Source organism: Oncorhynchus keta, chromosome 22 (genome assembly GCF_023373465.1).
Source record: "Oncorhynchus keta strain PuntledgeMale-10-30-2019 chromosome 22, Oket_V2, whole genome shotgun sequence".
In the NCBI taxonomy this organism is placed as follows: Eukaryota; Metazoa; Chordata; class Actinopteri; order Salmoniformes; family Salmonidae; genus Oncorhynchus; species Oncorhynchus keta.
In genome coordinates, this window is record NC_068442.1 from 18,963,768 (window position 1) to 18,991,111 (window position 27,344).

At 43.3% G+C, this 27,344-nt stretch overlaps 1 protein-coding gene across 1 annotated transcript in view; it reads left to right on the forward strand.

Annotated features, from left to right (window-relative positions):
- Window positions 1–24,269, forward strand: part of LOC118370933 (GTPase HRas) — a 37,243-nt gene extending 12,974 nt beyond the window's left edge. The window contains exons 2-6 of the mRNA XM_035756171.2: window positions 10,282–10,416; window positions 12,423–12,601; window positions 18,584–18,743; window positions 19,000–19,124; window positions 21,065–24,269. Of these exons, the coding sequence (XP_035612064.1) occupies window positions 10,306–10,416; window positions 12,423–12,601; window positions 18,584–18,743; window positions 19,000–19,119 (570 nt within the window). The 5' untranslated portion in view covers window positions 10,282–10,305 and the 3' untranslated portion in view covers window positions 19,120–19,124; window positions 21,065–24,269. The remainder of the gene's footprint in view (window positions 1–10,281; window positions 10,417–12,422; window positions 12,602–18,583; window positions 18,744–18,999; window positions 19,125–21,064) is intronic.
- The last annotated feature ends 3,075 nt before the right edge of the window (window positions 24,270–27,344 follow it).

A 27,344-nucleotide genomic window follows, 5' to 3' on the forward strand; every position in this document is an offset into this window, starting at 1 on the left:
AGCTCATCCAGGATGGTACATCAATGCGAGCTGTGGCAAGAAGATTTGCTGTGTCTGTCAGCATAGTGTCCAGATTATGGAGGTGCTACCAGGAGACAGGCCAGTACATCAGGAGACGTGGAGGAGGCCTTAGGAGGGCAACAAACCAGCAGCAGGACCGCTACCTCCGCCTTTGTGCAAGGAGGAGCACTGCCAGAGCCCTGCAAAATGACCTCCAGCAGGCCACAAATGTGCTCTTCACAGATGAAAGCAGGTTCAATCTAAGCACATGTGACAGTCTGGAGACACAGTGGAGAATGTTCTGCTGCCTGCAACATCCTCCAGCATGACCGGTTTGGCGGTGGGTCAGTCATGGTGTGAGGCGACATTTCTTTGGGGGGCCGCACAGCCCTCCATGTGCTCGCCAGAGGTAGCCTGACTGCCATTAGGTACCGAGATGAGATCCTCAGACCCCTTGTGCGACCATATGCTGGTGCAGTTGGCCCTGGGTTCCTCCTAATGCATGACAATGTGGCTGGAGTGTGTCAGCAGTCCCTGCAAGAGGAAGGCATTGACGCTATGGCCTGGCCCGCCCGTTCCCCAGACCTGAATCCAATTTAGCACATCTGGGACATCATGTCTCGCTCCATCCACCAACGCCACGTTGCACCACAGACTGTCCAGGAGTTGGCGGATGCTTTAGTCCAGGTCTGGGAGGAGATCCCTCAGGAGACCATCCGCCACCTCATCAGGAGCATGCCCAGGCGTTGTAGGGAGGTCATACAATGGTGGAACAAACTCCCTCACGACGCCAGGACAGCGGAGTCAATCACCACCTTCCGGAGACACCTGAAACCCCACCTCTTTAAGGAATACCTAGGATAGGATAAGTAATCCTTCTCCCCCCCCTTTAAGATTTAGATGCACTATTGTAAAGTGACTGTTCTACTGGATGTCATAAGGTGAATGCACCAATTTGTAAGTCGCTCTGGATAAGAGCGTCTGCTAAATTACTTAAATGTAAATGTAAATACAGGCACGTGGAGGCCACACACACTACTGAGCCTCATTTTGACTTGTTTTAAGGACATTACATCAAAGTTGGATCAGCCTGTAGTGTGGTTTTCCACTTTAATTTTGAGTGTGACTCCAAATCCAGACCTCCATGGGTTGATAAATTTGATTTCCATTGATAATTTTTGTGTGATTTTGTTGTCAGCACATTCAATTATGTAAAGAAAAAAGTATTTAATAAGAATATTTCATTGATTCAGATCTAGGTTATGTTATTTCAGTGTTCCCTTTATTTTTTTGAGCAGTGTATATACAGTGGGGAAAACAAGTATTTGATACACTGCTGATTTTGCAGGTTTTCCTACTTAAAGCATGTAGAGGTCTGTCATTTTTATCATAGGTACACTTCAACTGTGAGAGATGGAATCTAAAACAAAAATCCAGAAAATCACATTGTATGATTTTTAAGTAATTAATTTGCATTTTATTGCATGACACAAGTATTTGATCACCTACCAACCAGTAAGAATTCCGTCTCTCACAGACACCTGTTAGTTTTTCTTTAAGAAGCCCTCCTGTTCTCCACTCATTACCTGTATTAACTGCACCTGTTTGAACTCGTTACCTGTATAAAAGACACCTGTCCACACACTCAATCAGACAGACTCCAACCTCTCCACAATGGCCAAGACCAGAGAGCTGTGTAAGGACATCAGGGATACAATTGTAGACCTGCACAAGGCTGGGATGGGCTACAGGACAATAGACAAGCAGCTTGGTAAGAAGGCAACAACTGTTGGCACAATTAATAAATGGAAGAAGTTCAAGATGACGGTCAATCACCCTCGGTCTGGGGCTTCATGCAAGATCTCACCTCGTGGGGCATCAATGATCATGAGGGATCAGCCCACAACTACACGGCAGGACCCTGTCAATGACCTGAAGAGAGCTGGGACCACAGTCTCAAAGAAAACCATTATTAACACACTACGCCATCATGGATTAAAATCCTGCAGCGCACGCAAGGTCCCCCTGCTCAAGCCAGCGCATGTCCAGGCCCGTCTGAAGTTTGCCAATGACCATCTGGATGATCCAGAGGAGGAATGGGAGCTGAAAGTCCGTATTGCCCAGCAACAGCCCCGAAATCTGAAGGATCTGGAGATGGTTTGTATGGAGGAGTGGGCCAAAATCCCTGCTGCAGTGTGTGCAAACCTGGTCAAGAACTACAGGAAACGTATGATCTCTGTAATTGCAAACAAAGGTTTCTGTAGCAAATATTAAGTTCTGCTTTTCTGATGTATCAAATACTTATGTCATGCAATAAAATGCAAATTAATTACTTCAAAATCATAATGTGATTTTCTGGATTTTTGTTTTAGATTCCGTCTCACAGTTGAAGTGTACCTATGATAAAAAATTACAGACCTCTACATGCTTTGTAAGTAGGAAACACTGCTGATTTTGCAGGTTATCAAATACTTGTTCTCCACACTGTATATAGATCACCAGCACTGTGCCCATACCAGACTGTATGTGTTTACTGTAGTGATCGGGTTGGACTGTGTGTGTGAGACTATATTTGTGGTCTGTGAACTGTAGCATTAGGGTACTGTAGTGTTGGGAGTCTGTGTGTACTTTAGGGGCTAATTAAGACTGGTAGAGAGACCCAATGTGTTGTGGCACTAATTACCATACAGTCAGAAGAGCGAGGGTAGTGTTGGCACAGGGAGCTGTGTGGGGGGGGTATCCCGGGTGGGGGTATCCCGGGTGGTAGTGTCCTCCCTCGTGGTAGTGTCCTCCCTCAGTAGTACCTAGACAAACACCACAGAAGAGCACAGATCCCTACAGACAAGGGGCGGCAGGGTAGCCTAGTGGTTAGAGCGTTGGACTAGTAACCGAAAGGCTGCAAGTTCAAACCCCTGAGCTGACAAGGTCTGTCGTTCTGCCCCTGAACAGGCAGTTAACCCACTGTTCCTAGACCGTCATTGAAAATAAGAATTTGTTCTTAACTGACTTGCCTAGTAAAATAAAGGTAAAATAATAAATAAAATAAAAAAACAAGTGGTACTGGTCTGCAGGCAGGGCTGCAAAAAAAATAATCATCTCCCTATTTATATCTGGATTATTAATATCCGACATGGCCTAGATCAGGTATGTCACAATTATTCCATGGAGGGCCTAGTGCCTGCAGGTCCCCCCTTTCAAGCCCTAGACAACCAGGTGTGGAGTTCCTTACTAATTAGTGACCTTAATTCATCAATTAAGTACAAGGGAGGAGGGAAAACCCGCAGACACTCGGCCCTACATGGCATGACTGACACCTGTGGCCAAGATTGTCATTGAATTGCACGTCTTTGTCTCCCCTCACCCATAGAAGTGTGTAATAGACAGCTCCTCTTACCAACATCCACAATACAATTCAAATCTGCCTAGACTGCTGCTATTGGCTCTTCCCAATGTGGGCACACTTCAGTGATGTCATGATATGACTACATATGTCACATTACAGAGTTAAACTGTTATTCTCATTATAATGAGAATTTAATGATCCATGATCAATCCCTTATACGGCGTAGAAACAAGGTACTATTCGTGCTGAGCAATTCGTGCTTATTGAGGTCTGTTTCGGTAAAAGATAATCACTTTTCGATTTCTGTTTCGATTAATTGTTTTAGACATGAAATGCATTATGTGGGTTGAATGCTGTAACACAGAATAAAACAATAACAATTCCCATGGTAGCGACTGCCCATTACTGCTTATCACTTATTAACCATCATTTATTCACATTTACTTTAATAAAATGTTTTATTTTATTACAACTGAAGTGGAACAGGTGAGGGGGGAGCACCAAGGGAGTGGAATGGTTAGGAGTCGGGTGAGGGAAGGTGAGGAGAATAATTGTCACTCATTTTCCAAAGTCTCCCTGATTTGACCTCCCTGCCCAGTCCATCCTGTTGATTGGTTGTGCCTCTCCTCTCCTTTGATGTCATCCTATCCCGTCATCCCTGTAGTTGTGTCCACCTGCCTGTCAGGATTGACAGCCCAGTAAGATAGATCTGCTGCTATAAATCTCCATGTTGAAAAGGCAACAATGGCCTGTATGCAAGAAGCCATCTTCCCTATTGATTCAGAGGGATGGATGAAAGCAGCAGCTTCTCTCTCTGGACCAGACCTCTATCACAATAGAATGAATAACTGATTTGTATTCTGTTACAGCCTCCTGCTTCAGGAGATAACACTACGGTTGCCCAGGCCAGGCTCAGCCAAGAGACGCCTCAAAACATGTCCTCCACCTCTGCTGTAATAACCAGTTAAATACCCAGTATATGGCTATGTTAGTGCGTTGTGTGTGCATAGACAAGAATAGTGTGCGTGCATGTATGCACTTAGGTGGATGTTCCGTGTATGTTTTTTACTGACTTTATTTACAGTATGGAAAGAAGGAAGCTAAATATTTGCCCACACGATTGAGGTCGTGGTAATTCCCTTCCTGTTGCGTTAGCGAATTATAGCTGTGTGTGTGTGTGTGTGAGAGAGAGAATTATAGCCATCAAGTTGTTTTCACAAGCCTGTGAGTGTTGACATTGGTGATGGTCTAGCCGATCTGGAGAGCTACCTGTTTTCATGAAACCCTGTGGCAGTCTGATATAGAGCCTGCTGGAGCTGCCGTGCAGGAGAAGCTGTTTTGAAGCAGAGCAGAGGGCAGTTGCCTGCCGTGATCCAACAGTCTGCTCATCAACAAGTCACCCTGGTCTGGACAACACACACACACACACACAAACACATAGGGGCTCAGAGAAGCAGAGTTACATGATCTATTAATACACCCAGAGACAAATATAGGAGTTACTTGGTGTGTGTCTGTTGCCTTTGACTCCCCGACACTGCATTAACCTTGTAAATGGGTTGTTTTGGGGGATTTTGTCGTATCCTGCTCTCGTCAAACTGTCCAGAGTCCAGGTTGATGTCACTCGTTACTCTTCTCCTCTGGGAACACTGCAGCTGCTGTGTGTAGGCAGATGTGTGTGTGTGTGTGTGTGTGTGTGTGTGTGTGTGTATACAGTTTTATGAGCACATGAGGAGTAACAGGGCTTCATGGAGCTCAAACTGTAGAGGTAGGGTGGGGCAGACACACACACACACACACACACACGTGCCCACGCACACACAGGTCAGGAAAGGAGGTTAGTGTAGGATGGGGCTGTTGCGTAATAAAGATATTTCTGAGTGCAGTGAGGATGTACAGTGGCTGGTTGGTCAAGAAGGTTGTGGTGAGTGTAGTGTACTTACTACAGGAGTATGCATATGTGGGGTAGAAGATCCAGGGTTTGTTTGTTTGTACATGATCAAATCAAATCAAATCAAATTTATTTATATAGCCCTTCGTACATCAGCTGATATCTCAAAGTGCTGTACAGAAACCCAGCCTAAAACCCCAAACAGCAAACAATGCAGGTGTAAAAGCACGTGATCTGTGTGGGTACAGTAGAAGATAAAGGTGGGGCAGATCCATACACTAGGTCACAGTGGTGGGAGGTAGGAGGGGTTGGCTGGCTTATTATACCCTGATGAAGACAGCTTGTCTGTCAACTGTTGGACATAAATATTTTTGCATCTGGGCTCCTAGAGGGTGCAGCTCTCCTTTATTTTTTAAAGTATTCTATTCCGCTAGCCAGCACCTCGCCTAAATAGGTGTGCGTTTCTTTCGCCTCTAGATGGTTGGCTGGCTGGCCAGAGGATTGGGTGTCGTACTGGAACTGATTCCACCAGTGTGTTCGGTCTTGTCTGTGCTCATCTGCTTATTGCCCTTTTGAGAGATATGTATATATCACACACACACACACACACACACACACACACACACACACACCTGACTTGCAGTGAAATGTTTATACGTTTTCCCCAGTCTTTTCACAGATCTGACAACAGCTCTGATGATGCTATATCACTGATCTACGTCCTCTCTTACATTACTCTGCATTTGTGTAACCAAGGGAGGGGTTCTGCGGTTGCCAAGAAGCATCAGTCAAATTATCTTGTGGTTCGCTGAGGTCCTGGTTACATCCAGAAAATGTTGCAAAACATGATTCTACACATTTTGCTATGGCTTATGCCATGTTATGCCGAGTGACTAAAAAAATTCTAACAAAATCAATGGGGGCCTTATGCTATGACATGTTTTGAATGTTTGATTCTCCCTAACTGTCTAGTTTATATATATATATATATATATATATATATAGCTCCATTATCTTAAACACTTTATCTGATTTTAGTCATTTAAGTTTACACGGAACTTTTTACATCCCAATGTTTTTTTTGTTATTATATAAACAAAAAAATAAACATCCTCTCACTGTCAACTGTGTTTATTTTCAGCAAACTTAACGTGTTAATATTTGTATGAACATAAGATTCAACAACTGAGACATAAACTGAACAAGTTCCAGACATGTGATGAACAGAAATGGAATAATGTGTCCCTGAACAAAGGAGGGGTCAAAATCAAAAGTAACAGTCAGTATCTGGTGTGGCCACCAGCTGCATTAAGTACTATAGTGCATCTCCTCATGGACTGCACCAGATTTGCCAGTTCTTGCTGTGAGATGTTACCCCACTCTTCCACCAAGGCACCTGCAAGTTCCCAGGCATTTCTGGGTGGGGATGGCCCTAGTCCCCACCCTCCGATCCAACAGGTCCCAGACGTGCTCAATGGGATTGAGATCCGGGCTCTTCGCTGGCCATGGTAGAATACTGACATTCCTGTCTTGCAGTAAATCACGCACAGAACGAGCAGTATGGCTGGTGGCATTGTCATGCTGGAGGGTCAGGATGAGCCTGCAGGAAGGGTACCACATGAGGGAGGAGGATGTCTTCCCTGTAACGCACAACGTTGAGATTGCCTGCAAAGACAACAAGCTCAGTCCGATGATGCTGTAACACAGCACCCCAGACCATGACAGACCCTCCACCTCCAAATCGATCCAGCTCCAGAATACAGGCCTCAGTGTAACGCTCATTCCTTCAACGATAAACGCATATCCGACCATCACCGCTGGTGAGACAAAACAGCGACTCGTCAGAGAAGAGCAGTTTTTGCCAGTCTTGTCTGTTCCAGCGACAGTGGGTTTGTGCCCGTAGGTGAAGTTGCCGGTGAAGTTGCCGGTGATGTAAGGCAGGTCCTCACCAGACAACAGGCCTACAAGCCCTCAGTCCAGCCTCTCTCAGCCTATTGAGAACAGACTGAGCACTGATGGAGGGTTTGTGTGTTCCTGGTGTAACTCGGGCAGTTGTTGTTGCCATCCTGTACTTGTCCTGCAGGTGTGATATTTGGATGTATCGATCCTGTGCAGCTGTTACACATAGTCTGCCACTGCGAGGTTGATCATCCATCCTGTCTCCCTGTAGTGCTGTCTCACAGTACAGACATTGCAATTTATTGCCCCGGCCACATCTCCAGTCCTCATGCCTCCTTGCAGCATGCCTAAGGCACGTTAGCGCAGGGACCCTGGGCAACTTCCTTTTGGTGTTTTTCAGAGTCAGAAGAAAGGCCTCTTCAGTGTCCTAAGTTTTCATAACTGTGACCTTAGTTGCCTACCGTCTGTAAGCTGGAACGGTCATAAAGACCGTTCCACAGGTGCATGTTCATTAATTGTTTATGGTTCATTGAACAAGCATGGGAACACTGTTTAACCCCTTCACAATTAAGATCTGTGAAGTTATTTGGATTTTTATGAATTCTCTTTGAAAGACAGGGTCCTGAAAAAGGGACGTTTCTTTTTTTGCTGAGTATATCTAATTATATATAATATCTCAGTACTAGTCACAAGTTTAGACACACATTCTCATTCAAGGGTATTTCTTTATTTTTGCTACGTTCTGCATTGTATAATAATAATCAAGACATCAACTATGAAATAACACATGGAATCATGTAGTAACCACAAAAGTGTTAAACAAATCTAAATATATTTGAGATTCAAAGTAGCCACCCTTTGCCTTGATGACAGCTTTTCACACTCTTGGCATTCTCTAGACCAACTTCGCATGGAATAACTTTCCAACAGTCCCGAAGGAGTTCCCACATATGCTGTGCACTTGTTGACTGCTTTTCCTTCACTCTGCGGTCCAACTCATCCCAACCATATCAATTGGGTCTCTCACATACTACATGATTCCATATGTGTTATTTCATAGCTTTGATGTCTTCACTATTATTCTACAATGTAGAAAATAGTAAAAATTAAGGAACTCTTGAATGAGTAGGTGTGTCCAAACTTTTGTGTGTGTGATATATTTTTTTAAATGTTATTTTAAGAATATTTGTTTAATCTTTTTTGGGAAGGGGCAACAATTTATCAGTGTGGCTGTTTTAGCCACGCTACACTGCCACCCAGTTCACTGGCCTATTGGGTTTGACCCTGTCAGATCAGAGCTTTACTGGTTGGCTCGGTCTACTAAGGCTGGCATGGGATGCATGTGCTGAGATCTTATGGGACAATTACAAGTTGATAGCTTTCTGATAGCGGTTTTTGTTTTACGGCACTGATGTCCTATAAGTAATCCACTAGTCTGACATTGTGTTATATAGTTACATGTGACACACTGATTGGGGCCAGTGTGTAGTGACACACATGGATCAAAACCATCACCAGTGCCATCTAGGCTACATTCATATCTTTTGATGGTGTGGGTAATCTCTGAATCCCTCTCACACACTCCATTCCGCCATCTGTTGTGAGAGACTGGATATGTACAGACAGTTTACCCTTCCACCTGACAGTTCACTGTGTATTGGACAATACTCTTATGGCTCCCTTTCCTTGCCGCCTCTCCTTCACGATCAATGATGGGTGAATGGATTGGATATGGTAGATTTCCACCTTTTTATAGCTCTCACCTGTCAAAGGGATGCATTTCTAAAGACAGACAGTTTTACATTTTGCAGACGCTTTTATGCACAGCGACACACAGGAAGGAACAATTAGGGTTAAGTTGACTCAGGGATTTGAACCAGCAGCTTTTTGGTTACCGGCCGAACGCTCTTAACCACTCGCCTACCTGCCACAGCCTGTTGTTTTGAGTCTCTCTCGCCAGTCATGTCCGATCAGTGATGAGATGAAGTTGCCTGGCTACCCAGACTCCTTGTTTCAGCCAAACGCTACGCCACGCCCATGGACGTACTTCCCCAATCTTTCACCGAATGTGAACACATTCCAGGCCGTCTGATTGGTCCAGAAACCGATTGGTAGACCCAGAACACGTGCGTAAAGTGCCGGTTTCAAAATTTGTCATTCGCTTTGATAATCTGATTGGTTAGAAATTATTCAATCGCTGATGTTTTGTACAATGCCCCTCATCACCACAAACGACTTCACTAAAGTATGTAGTGAACGACAGAGCAGCTGAAGAATTTAGTGTGAGTCGTCAGGCTAGAGATAAAGTGAGATGGCAATAGGAAAGGATGTGTTCTGGAAGAGAATAAGGCCTGGTCGTATTTACGATTAGCCATATGGAAGCAGACAGGACAAAAAAAGGACATTCCTGCCCAATAAGAAGCGCTTGCTTTCGTTTGCAAAACGTTTTGCACTAAGGAATATAACTCAAGTTGTTTAGTGAGAGCCAATGATTTATGGGCAGGGCAGCCGTTTGTAATGGCTGTGCCTGTTAACTGGACCCACATGGTAGTCCTAAAACCTTCTGACTGCAGGGCCTCCCCTTTCCTGTCCTCTCCTTTCCACTGCCCATCAATGCTGCAGTGCCACCATGTACTGTATATTCAACAGCTGCATGGGCTACACACAGGCTTTCAGAGAAACAGCACCTTTACGCTGTATAAAAAAACAACAACAAAAGGCTTCAGATTATGAGGTTGGCAATACTAGGCATCAATGAGGAGCACTCTACCAGTGTCAAACCCCCTCAGCTCTCTCCCTCCCCCCCATGTTGAGCGGGAGTGGATGGAAACATTGAGTACCTTCAGCACATTTTTCACATTCCCCTATGGGGGTCTCAGCCCCCTTACACACACACAGACACACACACACACACACACGCACACACACACACACATCACACCTGGTGGTAAACTCAGTAGCACAGTAGGGGTTCAGTGAAGCGAATGTTACTCAGAATACTGCCAATGAATATACAGTACCCCAAATGTATACTGTACATTTGAAGAAAAACACATCATAAAATGTATTAACCTTTCTCTTCACTCCCTGTTTTTCTGCTGCTCTGCTATTTCTTTCTCTCCTCTCACGCTCTCCCTCTCTCTCGCAGAAGTGTGTGTGGGGAGCAGTGAGGATGACGGAGTACAAGTTGGTGGTGGTGGGGGCAGGAGGTGTGGGGAAGAGTGCACTCACCATCCAGCTTATCCAGAACCACTTTGTGGATGAATACGACCCCACCATAGAGGTATGTGTACGTATGTGTCCAGAGCTTCTGTCCACATCTGCAGCTGATCACTGTGGGTGATGTCATGCTGATGTGGCCCCTGGTCTACAGTGAACGGATAGAGTAACCTAGTGTGACTCCGCTGGCTCGTTGGAGAGACCACTGTTCACTATGGCTGTGACGATACCAGTATCGCAGTATTTAAAAAATAAAAAAAATAAAAAACACGAAGCAGACTACTTTTTGGTATTTTTAAAACCTGCTGTATGTAAAATAGTGTGTGATAGCTTGGAAAATAAATAAACTTGACTCTGGATGACAACATGTTGTTTCCAACATTAGGGATGTTTTCCTAAAACCACTTTGTGTTTTGTTTCCTTGCCATGACACTAACGGGTATTGCATTACTGGTATTGTCCCGTCCCTGCTGTTCACTACAGAAAAAACTCATGAACAAATATGCCACTCACTATCAATTCAATTCTCCATTTTTTTTTTTACTACACCGCTACTCCTAATGTCATTCCCCTCTGTTCACTATAAGAGAGGTAGAGAGATTTGGAGAGAGAGAGAGTCTGTCTGATTTCTCCACTACCCTCTCTCCCCATTTCTCTCTCTCTCATTCTCACCACGCCTGCCTCTGGCCAGACAATGTCTTTTTTGTGTGTGTGCATTCCTGTCCCCTATGCACTAGCACACAAAGGCCCTGCACCACATGTTTGTGTCTGTGTGTTGGGACGCTAAGCATCTGCCCTGCTACTCTGCCCTTTTGATACCACTACCTCTTCCCTGGCCAGTCACACAGCATAGGGGTTTAGCGTGTGTGTGTGTGTGTGTGTGTGTGTGTGTGTCCCAGGCTCATGCTTCAGGCATATTTGAGATACGTGTGTAAATTGTTAGTTATTATATTGAACACGCAAATAATTTGCAAAACCCAATCGGATTTCGACAGAAATATGGCTGCGACGCAAAGAAAATTTAAGGAGAGGGGGTACAAAAATGGTCAGATTAATACTGCAATTTAGAAAATTCAAAACAAATCGAGACATGATCTTTTTCAATGACAGTCTCGCAAAAATAAGTATTTTAGCATTCTAACTACCCACTATTCAAAGTGCTTTGAACAAATTAAAGGAATCGTTGTAAGTCGCTCTGGATAAGAGCGTCTGCTAAATGACTTAAATGTAAATGTAAATGTTCAAACATTCTAAGATCTGATGACAGTATCGGTATTCTCGCGGGGCTCAGATATCAATTAGGTGCAGGAACTTGACTTACCAAGTTGCGGCCCACTTTTTTTGGAAGTGAACCACTCGATTTCGTCCCTACATTATATCGGGATCGAACATGTCACCCTTCCTAGGAGAGGGGGCGATCTCGACAATTTATTGTTAAAACGAGAGGCTGCCTGGATCTTTAATTTAAAGACCCTTGCTCCTCAAGGTCTCAACGTAGACTTGAAGTGTGATCTGAAGCCTATGTTGTGATTTGGAATTTTGCTATTGTTATTGTTTGTGTTTCCTATGTAGCTAAATTGTATCTATTTACATGATCGTATGCTATCCATTCGTATGTTTTTTAATGTTATTTTTATATCTGACAATTAACCAATGATATCAGTCCACAACCGGCCATGATTACAGATACCTGTGTGTGTCCTGTGACACTATATAAACATGTGACCTGCAGTGTTTGTCTTTATACCATGATGAAGACAGGTTGTCTGTCAACGTTGGTTATTCAATTATTGCATCTGGGCTCCTAGAGTGTGCGGCTCTCCAGATTACAGCCATCTGAAACCTAACAAGGTGGCAGGTGGCCTAGCAGTTAATAAGAGCGTTGGGCCAGTAACCGAACGGTCGCTGGTTCAAATCACCGAGCCGACTAGATAAAAAATCTCTGTGCCCTTGAGCAAGGCACTTAACCCTAATTGCTCCTGTGCACACTTGGTTAAAGAATACGTAGGCAGCCTGTCTGTAGCCTGTCTGTAGCAGTGTAACTGGAGGATGTCCCTCCCCCTGTTTTAGGACTCGTACAGGAAGCAGGTGGTGATTGACGGGGAGACGTGTCTGCTGGACATCCTGGACACTGCAGGTCAGGAGGAGTACAGCGCCATGAGGGACCAGTACATGAGGACAGGGGAGGGCTTCCTCTGCGTCTTCGCCATCAACAACACCAAGTCCTTCGAGGACATCCACCAGTACAGGTGTGTGTGTGTGTGTCAGGACAAAGGGTTATACAAAGCTATAAAAAAAAGCTTAGCCTGTGACTGAGGGGATTACAGCACGCTGTCAATTAAATCGATCCTGACTCAATTGGACCAGAGAGAGCAGTGTTAATTTCCTCAACAACCCTTTTCCTGACTAAAACTATGACGATAGAGAGATGAGATGCCCTTGAAGAATACCAACTATGACAATTTTAATTGATAAATGTGACAATTCCACTTGAGACTCGATTTCACATGAAGCTCCTTTTCATGTTTTTTTCCAATCTTAAGTGTTGCAGCAAATGCGAGTTGCGGTAGCTTTTTTCATCATTCATGCTATTTTTTAAATATTAGGAGTACAGTAATACCAGGTCTTCCCCTAATACTATCCCTGCACCATTGAGAGCATCCTGACTGGTTGCGTCATAGCCTGATACGGGAATTGCTCCGTCCACGACCATCCAGTAGGTGATGAAGACGGGTCAGTACATCACTGGGACTGGGCTCCCACCCATCCAGGACATCTACTTGAAACGGTGCCCGAGGAAGGCATGCTGCATCATCAAGGACCCCACATACCCCAGCCACGAGCTGTTATCTTACCGTGGGGCAGACGATATCAGAGCATGAGCTCTGATACCAACAGGCTCAGCCATTTTCTATCTACAAGCCAACAGACTGCTGAACAATTGAACTGGACTGACCACCTGTTCTGATTCTTTGCACCTTAGCACACATGCACACACTCACACAGATAGATATACACACACATCCATCTATCTATTCATCCATCTATACATACAGTTGAAGTCGGAAGTTGACATACACCTTAGCCAAATACATTTCAACTCAGTTTTTCATAAATCCTGCCATTTTAATCCTGGTAAAAAATTCCCTGTCTTAGGTCAGTTAGGATCACCACTTTATTTTAAGACTGTGAAATGTCAGAATAATAAGAGAGAATGATTTACTTCAGCTTTTATTTCTTTCATCACATTCCCAGTGGGTCAGAAGTTTACATACACTCAATTCGTATTTGGTAGCATTGCCTTTGAAATATTTAACTTGGGTCAAATGTTTCAGGTAGCCTTCCACAAGCTTCCCATAATAAGTTGGGGGAATTTTGGCCCATTAATCCTGACAGAGCTGGTGTAACTGAGTCAGGTGTGTAGGCCTCCTTGCTTGCACACGCTTTTTCAGTTCTGCCCACATATCTTCTGTAGGATTGAGGTCAGGGCTTTGTGATGGCCACTCCAATACCTTGACGTTGTTGTCCTTAAGCCATTTTGCCACAACTTTTGGAAGTATGCTTGGGGTCATTGACCATTTGGAAGACCTATTTGCGACCAAGCTTTTACTTCCTGACTGATGTCTTGAGATGTTGCTTCAATATATCCAAATAATTTTCCTGCCTCATGAGGCCATCTATTTTGTGAAGTGCACCAGTCCCTACTGCAGCAAAGCACCCCCACAGCATGATGCTGCCACCCCCGTAATTCACGGTTGGGATTGTGTTCTTCGGCTTGCAAGCCTCCCCCTTTTCCCTCCAAACATAACAATGGTCATTATGGCCAAACGGTTCTATTTTTGTTTCATCAGACCAGAGGACATTTCTCCAAAAATGACGATCTTTGTCCCCATGTGCAGTTGCAAACCATAGTCTGGCTTTTTTAATGGCGGTTTTGGAGCCGTGGCTTCTTGCTGAGCGGCCTTTCAAGTTTTATGTCGATATAGGACTCGTTTTACTGTGGATATAGATACGTTTTTACACGTTTCCTCCAGCGTCTTCACAAGGTCCTTTGCTGTTTTTCTGGGGATTGATTTGCACTTTTCGCATAAAAAACACGTCTCCTTCCTGAGCGGTATGACGGCTGCGTGGTCCTATGGTGTTTACACTTGCGTACTATTGTTTGTACAGATGAACGTGGTACCTTCAGGCATTTGGAAATTGCTCCCAAGGGTGAACTTGTCTTGTGGAGGTCTACAATTTTCTTCTGAGGTCTTGGCTGATTTCTTTTGATTTTCCCATGATGTCAAGCGAAGAGGCACTGAGTTTGAAGGTAGGCCTTGAAATACATCCACAGGTACACCTCCAATTGACTCAAATGATGTCAATTAGCCTATCAGAAGTTTCTAAAACCATGACATAATTTTCTGGAATTTTCCAAGCTGTTTAAATACACAGTCAACTTTGTGTATGTGAACTTCTGACCCACTGGAATTATAAGTGAAATAATCTGTCTAAACAATTGTTGGAAATATTACTTGTGTCATGCATAAAGTAGATGTCCTAACCGACTTGCCAAAACGATAGTTTGTTAACCTTTCTAGCGCAGGTTCCGCTAGCGGAACCCCTCAACAACATTTAGCTGAAAGGGCAGCGCACGACATTCAAAAATATTTTCACACATTAACAAGTCAAATACAGCAAATGAAAGAGAATTCTTGTTAATCTACCCATCGTGTCCGATTTCAAAAAGGCTTTACAGCGAAACATGATTATGTTAGGTCAGAGTCACAAAAACACACAGCCATTTTTCCAGCTAAAGATAGGAGTCACAAAAAGCTGAAATATAGATCAAATTAATCACTAACCTTTGATCTTCATCAGATGACACTCCTATAGGACATCATGTTACACAATACATGTATGTTTTGTTCGATAATGTGCATATTTATATCCAAAAATCTCAGTTTACATTGGTGTTTACATCTTATTTACATCTGGTGATTTTGCAGATAGCCACATCAAATCGCAGAAATACTCATAATAAACATTGATACAAGTGTTATTCACAGAATTAATGATAGACTTCTCCTTAATGCAACCACTGTGTCAGATTGTTTTTAAAAAATCTCATTACGGCGCTCAGAGCCCAATCCAGCCAAAAATATCCGCCATGTTGGAGTCAACAGAAGTTAGAAATAACATTATAAATATTCACTTACCTTTGATCTTCATCAGAATGCACTCCCAGGAATCCCAGTTCAACAATAAATTACTGATTTGTTCCATAAAGTCCATCATTTATGTCCAAATAGCCACTTGTTAGCGTGTTCAGCCCAGTAATCCATCTTCATGAGGCGCGAGCACTACGTCCAGACAAAACTCAAAGTTCAGTTACAGGTTGAAGAAACATGTCAAACGATGTATGGAATCCATATTCAGGATGGTTTTAACATCAAACTTAGAAACTGTAGAACTGTAGAAAAGCACTGGAACGAGAGCTAACTCTGTCGGGACCGCGCGTCACGAGCCCGAGACACTCTGCCAGACCACTGACTCATTCAGCTCCCATTCCCCCATCCTTTATAGCAGAAGCCTGAAACAAGTTTCTAAAGACGGTTGACATCTAGTGGAAGCCTTAGGATGTGCAACTTGACCCCATAGAAACTCTGTATTCGGTAGGCCAAGCTTTGAAAAACTACAAACCTCAGATTTCCCACTTCCTGGTTGGATTGTTCTCAGGTTTTCGCCGGCCATATGAGTTTCAGGGTGGAATATTCTAATCATTCATATGAACATATAAATCTCATTAACAATCCACCCTTAATGACTAAATAATACATACTGATACCTCATACAATCTGGAAACTTAAAGGGTATCTAAGATTAATTCAAACCAATACATGCATGTACTTTCGATATTCATCGGTTGAATAATGTTGAAGTTGGTGATCTAGAAAGAGAACTAATGTCTTGAACTAATTTCAGTCAGATTTCTCAGTTCCGAATTTTCCAGTTGTTTTGAGCGCGGCAGAAATCATGCTGGATTGACAGTTTTTATCGTTTTAAGTTTGGAAAAGAGACCCTCAAACCCAGAATTGGGACCACACACCCACTCCACTGAATAGCAGGCTAGTGATTGCTTTGCAATGCTTGCAGTTAGCTACTGATGACTTCCAAACAATTCATTGTCGAATTTGCGATTTACAACTTGTTGTGTAATGTTTATGGCGATGAGCACCGGGAACGTTTTATCTACAATTTCTCTTCGTTATTTCACTTCATATGACAAGGATTTAAAAGGATTTGCCAGTAGATTGTCGTCTTGATTCATGATGATGGCCACTAGCTAAGATTTTGAAAGTATGATGTTGACATAAGTCCAATCAAAGCTACTGTTCAAATAAAATGATTTGACTTTTTTATCTGCGGCCAGTGACCTGGAATCTTATTGGATGGGAACTTCTAATGTAACTCTATGGCAGCACCAATGGGGCTTGAATTTTTTAGCTCTACCCTTCGATTTGGCAGTGACGTAGTGTCCCCATAAGTGACAGACCACTGAGCCACTCACGGCACAACTAGAGAACATTACCAACCCCCTACGCTCCGTATTTTCCGCTGGATGCCCCACCACCACAGAAAGCACTGAGATAGGCTGAAACACCCGCATTTTAGAGCTGCCCTACTCAAGAAAGCAAAAAATAAACCATGTTTGTATGTGGCTTTATTAACTTTTTTTTTTTTTACACACATTATTTGTAATCTGATATGTGACTTGTATTAATGCCAAAATAACATGCAAAACAGGCAACCCAAAACCCCACCTGCCCTGAATGACGGGTCGCCGCTGCTAACAGCACATTTGTCTCCCCCCTGTTCTACTCCTGACAACCTGGTGTGCCAGGTGCCAAAGCTGTCAGTTAACACCACATCACTGTCTAAAGATGGACGGACACTCAATGCTGTAATAATGCTCCCCATCCTAGATCCCGGGCCAGAATGGAGGATGACTGCGGAGTTACACTGGTCAAGTTATTTAAAGATGTATTGTTCATGTGATAGCCAGAGAGAGGGTGCAGTTCGTTCAGTGTCTCTGTGTTAACTCCAGCTCTAATGCCAGGCTGCCAGCTATGGGATTGGTAAAGCGTGCCTGTTGCCCACCATTTGGCCTGCACTATATAGGGAATCGACAAGGCCAAAGCGCTATGCAGTCACTGATCTACAAATCACACCAAACGGACCATAGATCGGTGTTGGTGGGTTTGCATTGGCTATTGTGTGTACTGCTAGGTGATGAAGGTAAATCAAGGGGGTAATTATATAGATCTGACCCATTACCCTCGGTCTCCTCACACGGTCACACAATCATCTGACTGGCTGTTTTAGTGGTGAGCTCATGTTCCCTGCCTTTCCCGTCCATCTCCATAGACATTGAGCATGCGCATCCCAGGTTGTCTTTATTTTCACAGCACGACTGTGGATAAAGACAGCCTGGAATGCCACCACAACTCCTCCACCTGGTGTTAGCTGTCCTGCCTGTGACTGTGCTGAGTTACGGACACAGAGAGGTGGATAGATCTGACCCACTCCCCTCACACGCTCACACCCCCCTGGCCTGCTAGCTGGATGGCTGCTGGAGAGATGAGGTCATACTGTTTGCTGCCCACCTGCCTGCTGTCCACCTCCCTCCAGTGTTGCACAGCCAGGCCTGCTCCTCTAGGTCATAGAGCCCCTTGTTTGTCTGACTGGTGATGTTTATGGAGGGAAGGAGAGGGAGGTAGGATCCTACAGAAGGGGGAAAGGACCCACGAACACTGAGCTCCTTCATTGGGAATTGATTATGGCAACTGTACATAATGCATTAGTTGTGGAAATACTTTGCCAGTCGCATAGTGTTTGCCTAGAGGACGGCAGGTAGCCTAGCGATTGAGCGTTAAGCCAGTAACCGACGTGCCCTTGAGAAAGGCACCCTAATTCCTCCTGTAAGTCGCTCTGTATAAGAGGTTCTGCTAAATGACAAAAAAATGTACGTAAAATCTTTAGTCACCATGACGAGGTTCTCCATGGCTGCAAGTGCATACCACTCTACTACAAGGTATTGCCATTACACCAGTAATTCTACTGGTAGTTCTTCTGGTATACGGTTTATGTAATGTGGAGTACTGTCCTAATTCCTGTAAACGAAGGTTAAAAGAGAAACCAATTAGACCAAGTAAGGAACTGACCAGTGTCTTTCTGTCCTCCTGTAGGGAACAGATCAAGCGTGTGAAGGACTCTGACGACGTACCGATGGTGCTGGTGGGTAATAAATGTGACCTCCCGGCTTGTACCGTGGACACGCGGCAAGCCCAGGAACTGGCCCGCAGCTATGGAATTCCCTACATTGAGACCTCGGCCAAGACACGACAGGTACACTTCCACACACATTGTCTCGTTTCGACCATTGCAGATTTTCTATTGGTTGCATCCGATGTGATTGCCGTTTCCATGGTGATACCAATCCGACTTTGAAAAGCTCAAGATTTGAGATTTAATTTATTTTCATAACTGCTCAAACAAATATAGAGAAAAGTCATGTTGTTGATGGCCATGTTTACGAGTTTGGTAATATGTAATGCCCACTTTGCAGATTGATGTAGTTCTGAAGGTGTATGTGTGTTTGCAGGGGGTAGAGGATGCCTTCTACACACTAGTCAGAGAGATCAGGCAACACAAGCTGAGGAAGCTCAACCCTCCTGACGAGAGCGGGCAGGACTGCATGAGCTGCCGCTGTGTGGTGTCTTGATGGAGGTCGGTCATAGACTCAGCCCATTACCAACTTTTTATCGCAAGCAGTGATGGGCACAAATGACAAAATACAGTCACATTACAAAATACAAGTATTATTATTTGATTTTGTGTCTGGTTTTAAATGCATGCATTTTAAAATACTAAAATACATTTGCAAGTAGCCGGCCCGTACAGCAACAACATTCTCAGTAACAGTTACAGAAATGTTTTACTCGCTATGACTGATATTTATTTTTATTTCACCTTTATTTAACCAGGTAGGCCAGTTGAGAACAAGTTCTCATTTACAACTGCGACCTGGCCAAGATAAAAGCAAAGCAGTGCGACAAAAGCAACAGAGTTACACATAAACAAGTGTACAGTCAATAACAGAGAAGATCTATGTACTGTGTGCAAATGTAGAAGAGTAGGGAGGTAGGCAATAAATAGGCCATAGAGGTGAAAATAATTACAATTTAGCATTAATACTGGAGTGATATATGTGTAGATGATGATGTGCAAGTAGAGATACTGGGGTGCAAAGGAGCAAGAGAATAAGTAATAATATGAGGGTGAGGTAGTTGGGTAGTTGGATGGGCTATTTACAGATTGGCTGTGTTCAAGTACAGTGATCTGTAAGCTGCTCAGACAGCTGATGCTTAAAGTTAGAGAGGGAGATATAAGACTCTAGCTTCAGAGATTTTTGCAATTTGTTTCAGTCATTAGCATTAGAGAACTGGAAGGAAAGGCGGCCAAAGGAAGTGTTGGCTTTGGGGATGACCAGTGCAATATACCTGCTGGAGCGTGTGCTACGGGTGGATGTTGCTATGGTGACCAGTGAGCTGAGATGTGGCTGAGCTTTACCTAGCAAAGATTTATAGATGACCTGGAGCCAGTGGGTTTGGCGATGGATATGTAGTGAGGGCCAACCAACGAGAACATACAGATCGCAGTGGTGGGTAGTATATGGGGTTTTGGTGACAAATGGATGGTACTATGATAGACTGCATCCAATTTGCTGAGTATAGTGTTGGGGTCTATTTTGTAAATGACGTCTCCGAAGTCAAGGATTGGTAGGATAGTCAGTTTTACGAGGGTATGTTTGGCGGCATTAGTGAAGGAGGCTTAGTTGCGAAATAGGAAGCCGATTCTAGATTTAATTTTGGATTGGAGATGTGAGTCTGGAAGGAGAGTTTAGTCTAACCAGACACCTAGGTATTTGTAGCTGTCCACATATTCTAGGTCAGTTGTTATGGTTTATCTACCTTAGTTGAACACACTTGACTGTAAGTCACTGTGGTTAAGAATTTCTGGTAAATATCCTAAATGTGTATGTGAAAATGAACTGCAAAGCACACTGTATTATTATTTGGCCTTGTTTTGGGGTGGAGCTCATTAGAATAATACTCTGCATGCTTTGCAGTTGTTTGTTTTTACATTTATATTTAATTAATTTAGCAGACACTTTGATCACACCATAGTGCAATCAGACTTATTATACGAATGAAGGGTGAAAGGGGGCACACACAATTGTGAACCACTGTAATAATATATATATATATACTGTAGCTCTCGAATGCATCTGGTTACAAAATCATTGTAGTGTAGTTCAGCCCAGTGTAATACAAAATACTCAAAAGTAATTTAAATACTGCCCATATCTGATCTCAAGAATAATCAACAACATAGTTTATCTGGCACAGCCAGAAGAGGACTGGCCCCACTCAGAGCCTGGTTCCTCTCTAGGTTTCTTTCTAGGTTCCTGCCTTTCTAGGTTTTTCACAACCACTGTGCTTCTTCATTGCTTGCTCATCGGGGTTTTAGGCTGGGTATCTCTATAGTACTTTGTGACAACTGCCAATTTGTTAAAATGACTTTAAAATACATTTGATTCATTTATTCACAGCAGAGACACTGAGTCCTTACACAATGTCTTAATAATTTATCCTTCTCTCCCACAGCTCACCAATTGGCGGTGAGGAGTGGACCTATGGCGCATAGTGGCAGCATGGACTTGAAGACTGACGGTGGAAGCTGAAACAACAACAACAACAACAACAAACTAAAGAGGACGGTCAAAGAAAGGCAGAGCAAGCAGATGTATCACCAAGCTATCTGTGTACCATAGACGTTTGGGAGAGGAGTACCTTGCCCCTGCCAGGCTGTGCCATGCTAGTCTCGTCTAGACTAGGCTTTCTGTCCCCTCTTTTTGAGTCCATGTCTGCCAGAGCAACACCACTAATGACTGTTTTTCTCCAGTGTGATCATGCCGAGCATCTCCAATGAGTTCCTGCGAAGTTATTGTTTAACAGTCTCAACACTGGTCTTAAAGGGGGGGGGGTCACCAACCCCTGGTGAGTCCCCCCCACCACCTCCTCACACCTCAAAACACAGATTTTACATTTGAACCCGTGAAAAGAGTGGACAGTAGTTGCCTATATCCCCATGCCTAATTAACCTCCCCCAGCCTTCCTGTTCCACTCTAGAGGGGCTCTGCAGAAACCTTATTATTATGGATACAAGTCGGGGACATGAGAGCATGATACAAGACACACCACATAGGAATGGTGCCTTTTTTTACGGTTAGTCCAGCCGTCGAACCTAACTTTCTTTTCTTCTTAAACCCATTGTTTTTGCTATGTGATTTTTGTTGTGATTGAAGGTGGTCATGCTCAGCGCTGTAAAGTAAGTCAGGATGTTTATTTTGTGTGATGGGAGGTTGCCATTTTAAGATCTGTCTTGGGTGGAGAAGTGAGTGATACATGAGTGATGTTTTACTTTCTGTTGCCTTCAAGGTTGGGCTGAATTGTGGTTGGAGGCTGGGAGACAAAAGTCAGTGCTTGGTCCATGCAGTGCCATTTTATTTATCATGGAATGGTTATGCAGTGAAAGATTCTTGCACAGCTTTTCAAGGAAGTTGAACAAAATATGCTTTGAGCTTGATTACCGATGGCATTAATTTCTTTCAAGTTCCTTTGCTTAAATGACTTCATGGTGTTTAGTATAGTTTGCCAGTTGTAGATGGCAGGTATCCGTCTCCCCTGGGTTTTTATTAAGGCTCAGGAAATAGGAATTACTCACCTTTTTGATCCTGGAACATAAGATAGAATGACAGAATTTCAATTTCACAGATTGTAATGCACAAGACCTGCCTTAAATTACTGCTAATATGCGGGATAAAACTGGTTGTTTGGCCACAGTAACCTTCTCTCTCATTCTACTCACTATTACCGCCTCAGAAAGATATTTGGTTCCCCGAGAAGATCATTTGATTTAAGATAGTCATGTCTGAGCCAACTTCTATTGAAAGAAAAGTCAGCGGGGAAAAATTCTTCATTTCAGTTCTCGTAATATTTCTCAATATTGAATGGCGTAGGTAGGACTACTAGCTTTTGTGCTCTCTACAACACTAACATCAGCATAGGGCTGACAATACAAATGAACACTGCTTGGTCCTGTTTAACTTGCCTTATTTGTTAGCTAGTACTTCATGCCTTGTACATGTTAGAGCAGTAAGTTTGTCAGAAGCAAGTTTTTCTGTGGTGGTCTGTGTCTGCTTTCCTCTGGATAACTGTTGTTGTGAATGACTTCTGGCGATTGGAGAAGGTTTTCCTCATGGCTGGAGGGAAAGAAGGAGCACAAACAAACTCTGAAACACTCCAACCAGATGTGGTTTTGTACTGCATGCCCTGTCTGAATAGTTAGATTGTTTGTGTTTTAGTCTAAACTAAGTATGTTAAATGACTCCAATCTTAATTCATTAAGTGTTCTGGGTTTTTTTTACTGTAAAAGGGCCACTTTATTTCGATTTCCTCCTCTTGTTTTTGAAGGTACTTATCCCCACAGTTCAGCCACAGTGACCCAGTAGAACATTGTGATGCCTCATTAGACTTCTGTCAAAGCCAAGTCAACACCCCTTGACCTCTTGTATAGAAGACAGACCTAAATGTTGGAAAATAATAATTATTTTATTTTGTTTCTAGAAATGCTTAAGTTCACTCTGACTTTTTGCTGCTATCATACATGTGAGTGGTGTTCCTTAGTATACGTACAGTACGTGCTCTTGTATGTGGTTTTCAAGGAGCTCCCCCCAGCTCCAACAAACACTCTGCTGAGTTACCCCCTATCTTGCCTGAACACAATAACACCTGTTGGCATATAAGGGCTTTTTAACCTGCACCCTCTACCATGAGAGGGCCCTGCAGTCAGGCAAGAATCCCCCAGATCCTGTCACCTTTCCTGGTTTGCTACCCTTCATATGACCCCTTGGATCCAGGAAATGGACAAACTGTCATGGAGGTGGGCTGTGGTCGAAGGATGAAGACACTGCGCACAGGCTTGGTACCGTAACCTCAGATGACAGCCACGACACTTATTCTGGCTCTGTCTGGATATAACCTCTCCACTGCATTGTGTGGACAACAGATTATATTCTGGAGCTCTGAGGGATTCCAAGACAGGGACGATGTTGACCTTTGTATAGGTTGATTCTCAAACAAAAAATTAGGTGGGGGGGGTCAAACTGATCAAACTGTGAAAAAAGATGCATTTTTAACAGAAAATATTGTTCTATTAATATATGGCACTCAATAACCGTATAAAGTACATCTGTTCTGTACTTTGAAAAATAAATAACCAATCTTAAATCTACTGGGTAACGTTAAACAAATCAGACATGCTATGTAACTTGTGTATCAGGTGGACCTCTGGTGATAGAAGACATGTACTGTACAGTTGTCTGAACTATAGTTGCCAGTAATATGCCAGTTAATTATTTTCTACCATTTCCCTTGTCTGTCTGTACTATATTGTACACTGACTGACAGGCAGTGATGGACACACATCTAAAGGTAAATTCTTACGAACTGGACATCAATTGTCGTCAGGAGGAATACAAGACCAGCAGGCCACTGGTAATCATGTCTGAAAGGAGGGGAGAGTTTTGGGGACAAAAACATGGACATTGGGGGGGTTTGCCTAAGTCCTGAAATCACATAAAGGGCTTGCTTCTCCCTGTAAAACTGTAGTTTGAACAAGCGAGAGAGGACATGGGTTTGGAAGTTTGATTGTGAAAATATCAACTGTTTGAACTATTTAAGATGTATTTACTCTAACAAAATAGCAAATGTACAGCAGGGCAGGAATAAAGATGTCAAGATAAACTCATTCACCTGACTGACCGTAGTTATTTTAGCTACCATCTCCCCCCTCAGTCCTTCCCTCTCTCCAGGATAAAATATTCATGTAAATACTATGAACACCACATTTGTTTTTAGTGCAAAAACAAGGAACTATTTATCCACGTAATTTAAGTGTGCAAATCACAGTAACAAACTGAATTGATAGCACAGGTTACAGAGTTAAGAATATGTCAAATGCACAAAAATGCAATACACTGTCACAAAATCTCTCTTAATCTGGATAAAGGTGATGTAATTTATCCCCGGTGACCCAAATTCTAGTCTAGCCTACACCCTTTCCAGTGAGTGAAATGGTGGTTTTTATTTCTCCACAAGGGGGGGCACAAAAGCTCTTTGAGATGGAATGTGATGATCATAATTGTGTTTTTCAGTTCAAATAATAACCAAGGCTGTGTTTACACTGCTACCCTAAGGACCCAAAACATAATTTTTTTTCTCCCCTGGTTGGCCACACAATTTTACATGTGACCCATATTTATATTTTAGTCAGTCACAGGGTGTGTTCCTCTGCCCAGGCGTTGCTGACTCCTGACAGATCTTACAACGCCTGGATAGGTATTTTATGTATTTGACTCCTGACATATCTTACAACGCCTGGATAGGTATTTTATGTATTAGCTAACTATATAGGGCTCTGGAGTTGCACAGCGGTCTAATGCACTGCACCTCAGTGCTAGAGGTGTCACTACAGACCCTGGTTTGAAACCAATCTGTATCACAACCAGCTGTGATTGGGAGTCCCATAAGGCGGCGCAAAATTGGCCCAACGTTGTCTGTGTTAGGGTTTGGCCGGGGTAGGCCGTCATTGTAAATAAGAATTTGTTCTTAACTGACTTGCCTATTAAATAAAGGATAAATAAATATGTGCTAGAAATCTGTCAGTCGATGACACAGTCGATGAGCAGGGGAACACGACCACACTGATGCGGCCTCTGAGTCCTTAGGAAACTATGCAGTATTTTATGTATTATTTCTTACATTGTTACCCCCAGGAAATCTTGTCTCATTACTTACAGCCGGGAAGAGCTATTGGATACAAGAGCAAAGTCAACTTACCAACATTACGACCAGGAATATATATTTTTTATTTTATTTTACTAGGCAAGTCAGTTAAGAACAAATTCTTATTTTCAATGACAGCCTAGGAACAGTGGGTTAACTGCCTGTTCAGGGGCAGAACGACAGATTTTGTACCTTGTCAGCTCGGGGATTTGAACTTGCGGTTACTAGTCCAATGCTCTAACCACTAGGCTAACCTGACTTTCCAGAAGTGGATCCTCTGTTGGACCACCACCCAGGACAATGGATCTTATCCCAGAAGCCGACCAAAAACAACGGCGCCGCAGAAGGGGCAGACGGAGCGGCCTCCTGGTGAGGCTCCGTAGACGTGCACATCTCCCACCGCTCCCGAGTATACTACTCGCCAATGTCCAGTCTTGACAACAAGGTAGACGAAATTCGAGAAAGGGTTGCCTTTCAAAGAGACAGAGATTGTAATGTTCTCTGTTTCACGGAAACATGGCTTTCTCGGGATATGTTGTCTGAATTGGATCAGCCACCGGGCTTCTCCGTGCATCACGTCAACAGAGATAAACACCTCTCTGGGAAGAGGAAGGGTGGGGATATTTCAAACTTTTTTAACAAATCAAAAACTGAAAAATTGGGCATGCAAAATTATTCAGCCCCCTTAAGTTAATACTTTGTAGCGCCACCTTTTGCTGCGATTACAGCTGTAAGTCGCTTGGGGTATGTCTCTATCAGTTTTGCACATCGAGAGACTGACATTTTTTCCCATTCCTCCTTGCAAAACAGCTCGAGCTCAGTGAGGTTGGATGGAGAGCATTTGTGAACAGCAGTTTTCAGTTCTTTCCACAGATTCTCGATTGGATTCAGGTCTGGACTTTGACTTGGCCATTCTAACACCTGGATATGTTTATTTTTGAACCATTCCATTGTAGATTTTGCTTTATGTTTTGGATCATTGTCTTGTTGGAAGACAAATCTCCGTCCCAGTCTCAGGTCTTTTGCAGACTCCATCAGGTTTTCTTCCAGAATGGTCCTGTATTTGGCTCCATCCATCTTCCCATCAATTTTAACCATCTTCCCTGTCCCTGCTGAAGAAAAGAAGGCCCAAACCATGATGCTGCCACCACCATGTTTGACAGTGGGGATGGTGTGTTCAGGGTGATGAGCTGTGTTGCTTTTACGCCAAACATAACGTTTTGCATTGTTGCCAAAAAGTTCAATTTTGGTTTCATCTGACCAGAGCACCTTCTTCCACATGTTTGGTGTGTCTCCCAGGTGGCTTGTGGCAAACTTTAAACAACACTTTGTATGGCTATCTTTAAGAAATGGCTTTCTTCTTGCCACTTTTCCATAAAGACCAGATTTGTGCAATATACGACTGATTGTTGTCCTATAGACAGAGTCTCCCATCTCAGCTGTAGATCTCTGCAGTTCATCCAGAGCATCTCTGATCAGTCTTCTCCTTGTATGAGCTGAAAGTTTAGAGAGACGGCCAGGACTTGGTAGATTTGCAGTGGTCTGATACTCCTTCCATTTCAATATTATCGCTTGCACAGTGCTCCTTGGGATGTTTAAAGCTTGGGAAATCTTTTTGTATCCAAATCCGGCTTTAAACTTCTTCACAACAGTATCTCGGACCTGCCTGGTGTGTTCCTTGTTCTTCATGATTCTCTCTGCGCTTTTAACGGACCTCTGAGACTATCACAGTGCAGGTGCATTTATACGGAGACTTGATTACACACAGGTGGATTGTATTTATCATCATTAGTCATTTAGGTCAACATTGGATCATTCAGAAATCCTCACTGAACTTCTGGAGAGAGTTTGCTGCACTGAAAGTAAAGGGGCTGAATAATCTTGCACGCCCAATTTTTCCATTTTTGATTTGTTAAAAAAATTTGAAATATCCAATAAATGTCGTTCCACTTCATGATTGTGTCCCACTTGTTGTTGATTCTTCACAAAAAAATACAGTTTTATATCTTTATGTTTGAAGCCTGAAATGTGGCAAAAG